Source organism: Schistocerca nitens, chromosome 8 (genome assembly GCF_023898315.1).
Source record: "Schistocerca nitens isolate TAMUIC-IGC-003100 chromosome 8, iqSchNite1.1, whole genome shotgun sequence".
NCBI lineage: Eukaryota > Metazoa > Arthropoda > Insecta > Orthoptera > Acrididae > Schistocerca > Schistocerca nitens.
The window spans coordinates 209,502,193-209,515,652 of record NC_064621.1 but is presented as its reverse complement, the minus strand read 5'-3'; the positions used below and the strand labels follow the sequence as shown (position 1 = coordinate 209,515,652).

General features: G+C 39.9%; 1 protein-coding gene across 1 annotated transcript in view; it reads left to right on the top strand.

The window, feature by feature from the left end:
- Window positions 1-13,460, top strand: part of LOC126198691 (centrosomal protein of 135 kDa) — a 407,813-nt gene that overhangs the window by 34,581 nt on the left and 359,772 nt on the right. Inside the window, exon 3 of the mRNA XM_049935187.1 lies at window positions 7,919-8,086. Within this exon, the coding sequence (XP_049791144.1) occupies window positions 7,919-8,086 (168 nt within the window). The remainder of the gene's footprint in view (window positions 1-7,918; window positions 8,087-13,460) is intronic.

Genomic DNA, 13,460 nt, shown 5'->3' with positions numbered 1-13,460 from the left:
CCCTTCGTCAGATTGTAGCAGGGTAATTTGTCGGCGCATTTTATCACTGTGGCATGCCGATTGGGCTGCACTTACAGACAACAAACTTAGGGCCCTGAAACCTCTTCCCGTGGCTTGGACGTCCTCCTCACGCCCTTCTCGGTGGGAGGAGGTCGTTTTGGCCCGGTTACGAATTGGCCACTGCCGGTTCAGCCATCGCCATCTGCTGACGGCTGCGCCGGCGCCGTTCTGCCCATGTGGGCAATTGCTGACGGTCCGCCACATTTTAACGGTCTGTCCGGATTTTAACACCCTGCGTCTTGATCTTGGCCTGCCATGTACTGTAGAAGCCATTTTAGCGGATGACCCACGAGCAGCTGCTCGCGTTCTTCATTTTATCAATTTGACAACCCTCTCAAAGGACATTTGATTCTGCTGTTTTCCTTTTTTAATCCTATGCCTGTCAGTCTGTCTTTTATCATGTTTTCCGTTTCGTTGCTGTTTTAAACTTGTGACTCGCGGTGCATTCCTCACGTAGTCTGGGCGCTAATGACCGTTGAAGTTGTGCGCCCTAAAACCACAAAAAAAAATCCAGCACTCAGTTATTATTACCCCCCATCACAAAGCTGACGTCAATGATGTCAAAGAATTCTGTGAGAAACTGCTTACATTAATGACTTGTATGTGCATGCAGCAGAACAGAACTGTGCAATGATGTAGGGCCTACAGAAATTAAATTCATTGTCTGAGCTGTTTCATTTTGTTCTGAATGAAATGTAGTAGTTCTTAATACTTTTCATAGAAAACTGCAGTTCAGTAGTATTTTCACTTGGTGGCAGTCTGCCTTTTCTATCCTCCTATGCCTCTTTTTACTTTCAATTTTTTTGACACCCTGTTGTTCATTGCCTCCGTGTTATGACCTCAAATGGAGCTGTATGTACATCTGAATGTAGTCTTGCAGGTAATTAGTAGACACACACACAATGTACTTTATCCAAATGGTTGCAGGTGCTACCTGCAGGTACTGAAAGTGAGTTATTGCTTTCACACACAGAGCTACAGCAAATGGATCATGGCAGCTTTTGTCAGGTTGAGCACCACATGTGAAGATGAAAAGCATATTTACAGACATGATGCCAAAGAATGGTGGACAAAGGTCTGGGGGCAACTTGCAAGGAGCCATGAAATGACTGATGAGTTGACAAAAACATCAGTGGGCTTGTGTGAACAATAAGATCAACATGTACCACCTTGGTCATAGAGCAACAAATGTAACAGTATGCTGATGGAATGTCAGTCAAGGTTCTCTATATGAGTGCAGTGGTAAACAGAGAAGCACTTTGCAGTAAATGAGAACCATAATGAAACTACCTGGATGTTTGCCTACGCTGTGTCTAGCTTATGATGCTGTTCTGTGATGATTATAAATAACTATCTTAATAAAGTGAGACAGCTAAAGTATGTCTTTTTGGCATTTTGCAGTGTGATATTTCAATGCCACCAAAAAATCTTCAATTTGTTTTAGAATAGTTTTCAGCACACTATCCATTAAGAATATGAATCAACTGCCTATACGCACACAACGCACACAATTGAGGCTCATGGGTCAGGTCCTAATGCTTGAATGTGACATTCTCCTATTCTTTTTACCATAAGTTTCTCCTTTCTCCAGCCTCAGGTGATTGTTTACTTCAAGTTGATCACTAACAAATAATTTGGAATATTTTCTTTGCTACAGTTATGAAAAACATTTAGGTCATACTGTGCTTGAAAAATTGAACTTGCAGTCCGAAAGCTTTGATGTTTTAACTGTATTGATAGCCCATCATGCCCAATGACTACCAGTTAAAAGTTGTCATGATGTGTATATGGGAAGAATTCAATGGACTATGACAGGACTGAAAAAGTAATGGCTTGGCTGAGGGAACTAATAGCAGACTAATGGGAATTTGAATATTTTTTGACAAAAACTAATTACTGTGCTCTCCAAATGTAGTCAAACATATATTGATCATGTGAAGCTGTTACCAAATTCTTTTATATTTTATTTATAAATTTGAAATTTGAAAATTCTACATCTGTCAACCATGGCAATAAAAGTTTGTGTGATCTGTTCAGTTAAAAGTATTTTGAATGAAGAATAGTGTCTACAGGTTTTCTCATTCTGACTGTTAAATCAAAATAGTTTAAAACTAAAAATTAGTAATTGACAGTTGAGTTACAGTCTTATAAATAATACTATTATACCAGATGCTATGAGTAGGGACAAGAAAAAACTATTTTATTTTGCAGTCAATTTCAGTGTTGTTTTCTGCCTATTTCACTGTTATTTTCTGCCTACTGCAGTGTTTTTTTTTTTTTTTTGTCATTTGTTTTGCCGATTTTGGTACTGTAAGGTTTGTTTAGTAAATAATACCTTAATATTTTGAATGTCCTTTTAGGTGCTTAAAGTCTGATGTTTCTTCTGAAGGTGTGGGGAGTTTTGAAAAATTCTGACTAATGTCAGAGCCATAGTGAATCATTATAATGGCATCTGCACAAAACACTTGTTACAGGCAATGTGCTTTAGGTGACTTTTTGGTTGTGAAAACAGAAACTATAGTGAACATCCATAAATGTTTGTGTGCAGTGTACTGCAATGATGAAGGGGATAGGTATATTGTTATGCTATGGATAGAGTGGGTTAGGGTCAGGAAATGTAGAAACTAAGTTCCATGATCAGCCATATTTCTTACATCCTGTCACAGCCACTGCTCTCAATGTGATGAATGGTATGGAGTCCACTATTCATGCAGACTAGCTCATCATAACTCGACAGTTGGCTCTACAACTATCAGTGAATTTTGAAAGTGTGCACATTCAAAGGTATGTACAAGATGGGTTTCTTGAATGCTCATAACAGACCATAAGATATAAAGAAAATCCATTTCATATGAATTTGGGGAGCAGTTTGAGGCCAGTGGAGAGACTTTTCTGTCACAGATCGTTACAGGTGACAAAAAATGGCTGCACTACTTTGAACCAGAAACATAAAGGTAGCTACTGGAGTGGCACCACTTCCTTTCAACAAAACAGAAAAAATTTAAGCCATCTCCCTCTGCCGGCGAAATCATGACAGTCTTTTGGGATAGTGATTGTGTCATACCTGTGTATGTGTTGCCAAAAGGGCCAACCGTTAATTCAGAGGCATATGTGAAGACTTCTGAGCAAACTCGAGAACTGAGTCCATCATGCTTAGTCTAACAACAAGCTAAAATAAATCTTGCACCAACACAACACTGTATGCTTACGTACAAGTCTCTCAACCTGTGAACACATTGCCAGTTTGGGTTTCACATCACTGCCTCATCTAACCTATAGCTTAGAGCTGGTGCCATCAGACTTCCAATATTTGTGGGCCATTAAAAGTTCTCTACCTGGAACACACTTTGTAGATGATGAGAGCATAATTCTTGCTGTGAAAACATGACTATGAGTACAGGACAAGAGCTTTTACCAACAGACAATACAAGCATCTTGCACATTGCTGATGTAAGGCCTTAACACAGTGCTTCCCAACCTTTCGTAGACCATTACCCCTTGAATGCAGTCATATATGGGCTGGTACACTCAGTCACTCCACCATCAACATTATTGTGTAATTAAACTTCAGAAGAAAAAGAATTTTCTTGAAACATTTTCATTTTTAAAATTATGAAAGGTAAATGGTATTTAATTAATCTAGGTTGTTTATTAAACTACAAACAAGTAAAGAGTCAATGAGACTATTGGTACTGCTTCTTTCTAACAACTTTTTTAAATAATGATGAAGCAGTTCTCAGTACCTTGCGAGTGCCATTTGCAACTCCTTCTCAGAAAAGAAATCTAACCGCATTAAGGATAGCACTTAGTTACAAAACAGGCTTCCTCTGTACCAGTCCCCTTTGCTAGTGGCCTTTACATCGCCCAGTATTGCTATTTAAAATCTGTTAAAGTGTGTGTGCACTGTGCTTAGGGCCACTGTTTGTAAATCACTTGATTACTGGACTCCTTACTTCCGGGCTGGCAGAAGTTGGAAGGAGTTTTGGCTGCCATTGCTTTTGTGGCTGACCACTGCCCCATAACAACAACAAAAACAACAACAATAATAATAATAATAATAAGACAGTGTATGCCTCTCAGCAGTGAAATAACCGTTACATAGGAACTGTTGTGTAGTGCTGTCAAGTAGTTCATTTATTTTTGTGAAATGAATAATGAAGCAATTTCTCGTCTGTTGACGGAACTACCTACAACTCGGAGAAGGCATTTTCATGACATAGTTAAGCATATTTGACGTCTGTGTCTCAATTCTACTGTCATGGGTGCATGGTACAAAATATATATGTTGCGGTGGATTATGCAAGGCAGGTATTGTATCATACTTTCATTTCACAAGCTTTAACCTCCACCCCACTGCCTCACAGATTAATGCTAGTATTTGAAAAAATATATTTAGAATTATTGGTAAATTATGTGATTAGTATTACAGTTTTACAAAATAATGTAAATGATAATGCTCTAGTAAAAATAATTTAGTTTTGTGAGTGAAAAGGAGTTGAACACTGCTGTTTTCACTGCTCGGAAAATTAAATTTTATTCTTTAGGACATAGCTACCCCCAAGGTGGGAACTACTGTCATAGAATGTGACGGAGACATATAGAAAAATAGTACATGTAAAAAATGTTATACTGTCATCAAATTCTCTCTTAAGAACAAAGTAACATATTCTGTGGAAAATACTGCAGGACTTTGTTTATTGTATGAACCTTGTAGTTTCTGATGGCATATTTTTGGAGTACCTTGTGTTCCTTATTTTTGTCTTATTTCATTATTTTTGAGTACTATGTCGAAAATAAAAATATACCTACCAATTACATTACATTTATTGACAGATTACATTATTAAAATAATTCATTTGTATTAAACCTATCTAATGTGATAAACTAGCTTAGTGCCCACTGCTTCGCTTGCATAGACTGTATGGCCAGTAGAGATTTTTTTTGTTTTTATTTAATCAAATATTTATGTTGTTGACAAACTGCAACATTTTCTAAGCTTTTCATGCTAATTAAGGCAATATAAGCATGCTCTTTTTGGATGGTACTTATGACCAAACAGTGATTTTGGTAGGTGGAATCCAAAGTTTATTTTGATCATGCCTTTTGTGTGCTTGTGGAGATATTTCCATAGCAACTTTAATCTCCAAACATATATTTCTTTATATGTAACTGAGAAGTGAAATACCAGTTTTCATGAGTTTAGCTTTAACATTTTTTTTAATGTAACAAAATATTTCTTAAAAATCTTCATCCCCTATTGCACTCCCTTAGAGGCTGAATTTCCAAAAACACTCAAACATTTATTTTAATTTCTAATTGCAAAATCAAATACAAATTGTCATAGATGTAGCTTTAAAAATGTGTATGTAGTTCTTTAGTAATTATTTATTTTCAACAAAACTGTCACTCACTATTTTACCCCCTTAGAGGTTGAATTTCCAAAAATGCTGATTATTTTATGATTGAGAACCCAAATACTAGTTTTCATAGTTCTAGGTATAAAAATCCTTTAATAGCGACATACTTTCAGAAAGCTTTTCATCCCCTATTTCGCCCATTTAGGAGTGGAATTTCGGACAATCCTTCTTAAACAATGCCTATAGAATAAAATCCACACCCTCTTCAAACTTAGTTTCTATCATTAGCAGTTTGTGCTGGGTGTGATGAGTAAGAAGTGAATCAGTCTAACCCTATTTAACCCCGTTAGGGGTTGAATTTTCAAAAACAGTGAAACATATTTTTCATCTCTACCTGAGAAGCCAGTTTTCAAAGATTTATCTTGAAAAATGATTTAGTAATGAAATATTTTCATAAAATGCTTCACCCCCCATTTCATACCCTTAAGGGTTGAATTTCCAAAAACAGTGACATATGTACGTTTAACTATCATAGATTTAGCTTTAAAAATGCTTTCAAATAAAATATTTTCATAAATAAATCTCATTTCCTATTTCGCCCCCTTAGGGGTTCAATTTTCAAGAACACTGAAACACGTAGTTTTTAAAATTGTAACTAAGTCAAATACCAATGTTCATAGATGTAGCTTTAAAAATACTTCAGTAGTTCTTTAACAATGATGTATTTACAACAAAAGAAAAAAAAAAACTTTAGCTCCAAAATTGTCTTAGTAGTGACATTTTTCAAAAAAAACCTTCATACTCTATTTCACCCCCTTAGGATCGAAATTTTGAAAAATCTCTTCGTAAATGATGCCTACAGTATGAGATCCACACCTTCTCCAAATTTCAAGTTTCTGTCCATAGTGGTTAGGACATCTGTAACCATAGATTACTGAAAGTCTTTCAGACAAAAGCATTGTTATAAGAACAAAGTTCTCTTTCTCAGACATAATGCTCCCGATCTGTCAGCCCTTCATTACAGTGTCAGAACCACTGCCAGCAGCCTACATTTTGACACAGGTGACAAACTGCTTTCAGCACAACACAGACACTTGGCAGTCTCCAGATACCCACCAGGGAATGAAAGTTACTTTTCCACTAAATTATGAAGGGATTTGTATCCCTTCAGACTATCTCAAAAGGCCGAGACCTGTTATTCTGTGTACATGTATCACAATTTTTGCTGTTTCAGCACTGATAGAGTTCATTATCATCCCATGGTTGAAACAAGAACCTAGAGCTGTGAACACAGACTTAAATAAATCTGTGATCATAAATTAAAAGCCTAAACTGAAGTACATCACAATGCATGTCAGTATTTCCTTGGCTTTACAGAAGTATTTATCCCTTCATATTACTCAAAAACTTTCTGGTTTAATCACCAAAAATTCATTTTCCCCACAATATAATGAAGTAATCTCCTTCACTTTTATCTTGGAATACGGGTAATGGATTTATCCAGTGCCATTAGATTTCCCAATATTTTTGCACAATAAATCACACCAAAAATGATGCACAGTCCACAGGTGTACTGCTGATCCATAGTGTCAAACAGAGACAATGTTTTGGCGATTAGGCGTGTTGCCATCATGGGAGTGTTGACAAATTTAGCTTATGTGGTTACGTAGCTGACTTACATTCCCTCCCACTGCAAGCCATTCTGTCTGTGGTCTGTGCCCGAGGGCATGCATCAGCAGTTGCGAAGATGCTTGTGTTGGTGTCTGTAGCAGTATCAATGTAGTTGCTCTTCTCCCTCAGTTGCCAGATTGTTGTTTTTACTGACTGGCTTCCTAATTAGACCCAATGCTGGTCCCAAGCCTTGCTGAGATCATAGACGTACTCCAGACTGATAAGATTATCCCTGGTGCAAATTTCAATGACTTTCCTGATGACACTGTTCCTATATTTTGAAGTCTGCACTAACATCCTAGTGCATTCGTATTCCATTGCACTATTCTCAGACAAATGGTGCTCTGCGACTGCCGACTTGTTGAGTGACATTAGCAGTGTGTGCTGCTGGTCATCTCAGCATTGATCTTTGATGGTGCACACTGTTTGTCCAATGTATGTCTTTACACATTGGCATGGAATCTGATATACCCTGGCCTTCCACAAACAGAGGTCATCTTTGACACTCCCCAGTAATGCATGTGTTTCATCGGGCGGGCAAAAGACAGGGTGCTTTTTCAGTCTGCACTCGACTTTTCCCAGTAGTGTGGCAGTGTATGGTATAAAGACTGTGGCTATCTCTTCAGTGATTTCTTCCATCCCCGTGGTTGCAATACAACCTATACTTTACCACAAATCTCACTTAGTTTGGAATCTGGTATAATACTACATTATTTTAGTTTATATCAACTTAAAAAAAGACAAAAACAATTTGTAAATAATTATCCATGTGTATTATTTACTGTTTTTGGCTATGTGAAGCTTATTGGCATTATTTAATATAATTTCAGAGCTTCAGAAGAGGATATCTCGGTTGGAAAGCGACTGTTCAGACCTACAATTTCTTGCCTCTCAGCATTTGGCAACAGTCAAAACACTCGAAAAAGAATCTGCAGCAAAGACACAGAAAATATTGCAATTGCAAAGGAAGGGCCTACAAACAATTGTTTCTACTCCAGGTAAAATTTATGATAGTACTGTTTGAATTACAAAGGAGGGTAAGTCAAACTGCTGTGAGAAATCTTAGCAGTTTTTGTTGTATTTATTCTTAAGCATTAGATGCTACAGAACGGCTTATTCCTTAATGTCTGTGGAACACTTCACATCGGCATAACAAAAGTAATTTGTTTCACTGCCCTTTGCACGAAATGCACTGATAGCTCACAAAACAGTCCATGTATTTTTTGCAAACTTGATAAACAGTCCTTCTAAAGCTTCACCAAGAAAGTCCATAGTTGCACCAGAATCAGCTCAGCTGCCACATGAAACAGTTGGGTCAAAGATAGAATCCTAATCCACAGCCTGGTAGGGTAGGCCAGATAGTGTTGATGATAGTAATCCGTGAAACACAACATTGCCCAAAGTGCCAGTGCTCCTATGGATTATGAGTTTTACACTGCTGGCCACTAAAATTGCAACATCGTGAACCAGCATTTGACAAACATCAAATTGGCATGAAGTGTACTACATACTTAGGTATGAAGATAGAACCATACAAAGTAGGCAGGAGAAACACTGTCTACATTCCAGAATGAGATTTTCACTCTGCAGCGGAGTGTGCGCTGATATGAAACTTCCTGACAGATTAAAACTGTGTGCCGGACCGAGACTTGAACTCGGGAACTTTACCTTTCGCAGGCAAGTGCTCTACCAACTGAGCTACCCAAGCACAACTCACCACCCATCCTCACAGCTTCAATTCTGCCAGTATCTTGTCTCCTACCTTCCAAACTGGCAGAATTGAAGCTGTGAGGATGGGTCGTGAGTCGTGCTTGGGTAGGCCAGTTGGTAGAGCACTTGCCTGTGAAAGGCACAGTTCCGGAGTTTGAGTCTCGGTCCGGCACACAGTTTTAATCTGTCAGGAAGTTTCATATTAGCGCACACTCTGCTGCAAAGTGAAACTCTGATTCTGGAAACATCCCCCAGGCTGTGGCCAAGCCATGCCTCCGCAATATCCTTTCTTTCAGGAGTGCTAGTCCTGCAAGGTTCGCAGGAGAGCTTCTGTAAAGTTTGGAAGGTAGGAGATGAGGTACAGGCAGAAGTAAAGCTGTGAGGACGGGGTGTGAGTAGTGCTTGGGTTGCTCAGATGGTAGAGCACTTGCCTGTGAAAGGCAAAGTTCCCGAGTTCGAGTTTCGGTCCAGCACACAGTTTTAATTTACCAGGAAGTTTCACTGTCTACATTCTGTATGTAAGGGGGATTACACAGTACTTTCTCATCCAGAAGTTCCATTTGAATGTCGATTGTTTGTGAAAAGATCACATTATGCCTTGTGTAAGAAAGAGAAATACCTACCAGCATGTGTGTCTGTATTTGACAGCAGCAAGATTGCAGCCTTATTTGACAGCAGCAAGATTGTGCCCTATTGAGAACACAGTTTACCATTCAGCGATATTGCTGCTTATGATGGTCAGGATCCCACAGCTGCAATACAAATATGGAATTGATTGATTCATGAGGACAGTTCAGAACAATTGGGGGGGGGGGGGGGGGGCACTTTAATACTTGCCACACCCATGGTATTTTTGACAAAGCCACACGTGCCTATAGGGTCGTTCTAAATGACGAGCACCGCAGGGAGCCCAGCATTCATTTACAAGGTACAGGCTCAGTGAAACTGGGTTCCCTGTGCTGGGGGACTGGTAAGTGCTGCCAGTGCTCTGTAGCCGTAAGCTTTGGGTATGTATCAGCGACCACCATGTGTCGCAGCAATGGAATGTTTTATGTCACAGGTAACAGGGATCTTTTCTTAACTGCCCAGATCACGAGGATGGTATAAACTTCTTTAAAAAAAAAAATCCCTCAATCTTGACGTGTGCTTCAGGTTGATGAGACACATGCAATTTTTGAGGCTGGAAGGTCATTAGTGTGAAACCCCTGGGGTACCTGCTGCACCAACTGTATAAGGCATACCCATGCAAATGGGTGCCCTCTGGGTGGATCCTTATTTCCATAGCTGCTTGTGGGACTGAGAGGGAGCCATCAAACCTATCCCTTTCAACTCCCAGTGGAATGGGAGTACCGCCGTTATTTGTGTCGCCAGTCCTCCTGATACAGAAATTAATTCAGATACTTATGTTTCTAGTAATGGAATGCAAGCTGTTAGGCAGAATATGTTTTTAATAGTTGAAGAGAAAGAGATTAAGTTTGGAAAAATTTCAACTTTTTGTGTTCAAAATGGGTTATAAGGCATTGCTGGCATTAAGTGATTAAGAAATGAGACAATATTGGTCACAACTTTTAGTTTCCAACAAGCATTGAACCTCCAGAAAGCTTTTTGGAAATACGCAATTGAAATGGAGATCCACAACACTTTGAACTGCAGCAAAGATGTTGTGTAGTGCCGAGATATCATAGATATTCCCATAGAGGAACTGAAAGATGAGTGGGCTCAAGAAGTTGTCACAAATGGGCAAAATATAATCGAAAAGGGTGGACAACAAACTGTTAAATCAGATTGCTTTTTCATTTTCATTTGGTAGTACAACACTTCCAGAGCACAACAAGGCATGATTCCTTTGCTCAAATGTGCGGCCTTATGTCCCTCACCCAATGTGCACACCATGCTTGTGTGTAAGAGAGGAGCCACTTGTGGCAATTGTTGTAAGGTTGCCCATAACAGCATCATTACTTCATTGCCTTCAAAGTGTGTAAATTGCTCTGGGGATCATCCTGTCTGGAGTAGACTGCAGTATCTACCTTGAAGAAAGGAAGATACAGGAGCTCAAAACATTGAATTGCATTCCATATGATAAGGTCAAAAAGATCTATAAGGCCATGCAACATTCAACTTTCACTACTTCTTTAATTTCAGCTCTTAAAAAGCCTATTCCAAAAACAGATGCTTCTAGACAAATGGAGGTTGCTAGTATCAGCACCAGTACTTGTGTTTCTAAGTTCATTGGCAACAGTGGTTTTACTATGCAGGCTATAGCTCCACCCAGTAAATCTGAAAAGGTCACAGTTGCTGAAATTGTAGAGTGTCCAGCACCTCAACTGGCAGACTTCTGTATGCAGGCCAGTGCTCCCACTGCCACAAATGTGGCTCTGAGGATTCCTTTGACAAACCAACCTAAAGGGAAGTGTCAACATCAGAATAATACAGATCACAAGCCTTCAGAACATGTAAAATGCAAATGAGTGTTTGTCGTCATTGGCCAGGAGGCCCCTTTGGGGGCAGCTCTGGCCGCCTTGGTGCAGGTCTTATTACATTCGATGCCACATTGGGCGATCTACACACCAGATAGGGATGAAATGATGATGAAGGCAACTCAACATCGTCCCTGAGTGGAGAAAATCTCCGAACCAGCCGGGAATTGAACCCGGGCCCTTAGGACGGCAATCCGTCACGCTGACCACTCAGCTATTGGGGCAGACTCAGACCATGTAGATCTCATTCTGTCTGGTGGTTCTAATGAATCCACTTCGGAGACATTAACATATGAAGTCTGCCTGGAGCAACCATCTAGCCCCACAATTAAGCCTTCAACCATTGCTCGCACGCACCTTGGTGGAGAGACAGGGTGAAGAAAAAGAAACCTCACTGATAAAGTGACACTACGATGGAACCCCAGTGAGATAAAGATGCATGTGGTGGAATTGAAACTCGTAGTGTAGGAATGTCCCCTGTGCTTGTGTTTAGAAGAAACACATTTTAAACTGATAATCCTGTGCTCCAGTGCTATACCCTTCCACTGTGAGGATGACCTGAGTGGGGCAGGACCAAGGGAGGGGTAGCTGTGTTCGTCAATAATACCCACCTACTCTATCATTGGTTAACAATCTGCGAGAAGTCACAATTGAAGTTTATGTGCTTCAGAGGATCACTATAAGATCACTGTAATAACCTCCAAAAGAGATGATGGATTCTGAGGTTTTCACAGATCTTGTAGACCAATTCCCCTGACCACTCTTACTGGCAGACTTCAATGTCCATAATGTATTATGGTGCTCACATGCCCCACGGGTTTAGTTCTAGAGAACCTTATTTCATCTTAGGAGCTATGCATCCTCAGCATGGGGAATCCCACTCATTTCAAGATTGCTGCAGGGTCATCATCAACCATATATCTTTATTTCTGCTCTGCAACCCTTGCGGATTCTACTTGGTGGAAGTTTACTGATGACCTTCATTCCAGTGAACACTTCCCACTCTGGATCCACCTACCAGTTGGAGCAATACTTTAAAGGAAGCCACCAATATGGTTAATAAATAGAGGTAACTGGATGCTGTTCCACCAGTTGACTGTGTCTGAATATCGAGGCAGTGTTCAAGAATGGGTAAAACACATTACACAGTGATCCACCTTGCTAGAAACTTATCCATTTCAATGGTCATCTTTGGTGGCAGCTTGTAGCTTGGTGGACAGATGCATGCTGCTTAGCAATCTGGGTCAGCTGTGCTGTTAAGCAGTGGTTGAAGCACTGCCCAATAGCAGAAAGCTTTGCAACCTTTTGACTAGTGAGAGCTAAAGCTCAACACACAATCAAAGAGAGCAAACAAAGATTGTGGCATATACTCCTGAACTGTCAGTCACTTCACTTGTACAAAGGTATGGGAGCCATCATGAGGATTTATGGTGAATGTGGTCAGTGGCCTATAGCAATGATGCTGAAGCAGGAATGTCTCCAAACTACTCCCAGAAACATCACCCATACAATGGCAGAGTGGTTTCCAATTACTTCTACCACTACCAGACAGGCTCTAGCTTTCCGCCACTACCATGCAACTGTGTAGAGGGGTGAGTTGGACTTGAGGCCCATCGATTCTGAGCCCTGTAAGTGCCCTTTCTCCATGTGGGAGTTGGATTCGACCTTGTCTGAGTCTCATGATATTGTACCCATTCATGACCAAATCTGATAAAACATGCTGAGAAACTTGCAAATGTTGTGAAAGGAAATCATCATAAAATGTTTTAGATTCAATATGGTGCACAGGACAATTTCCCGGCTCGTAGAGGGAGGCAGTTTTAACAACTCTTCTCAAACTAAGAAAGGACCAAACATGTCCCATTAGATACCAGAGTGTCACTTTAAGGAGCTGTGTAGGAAACACCTTTGAGTGAATGGTCAACCGTCATCTGGTCTGGATATTTGAGACCAGGCAACTCCTTAGCCACGCTCTTCGTGGATTCGGGAGATATCGACTCACTGTCAACAACCTGACTGTCCTACAGGTGAATGTCCAGCAGGCTTTTTCTATGTAAACACATTTGTAAATTGACATTTTTGATATCAGTAAGGTTTATGTCACTACTTGGTGGCACAATATTTTATGACAGCTCCACCAACAGGACTTTCATGATCACCTCCCGATATTCATTCTGCCATTTTT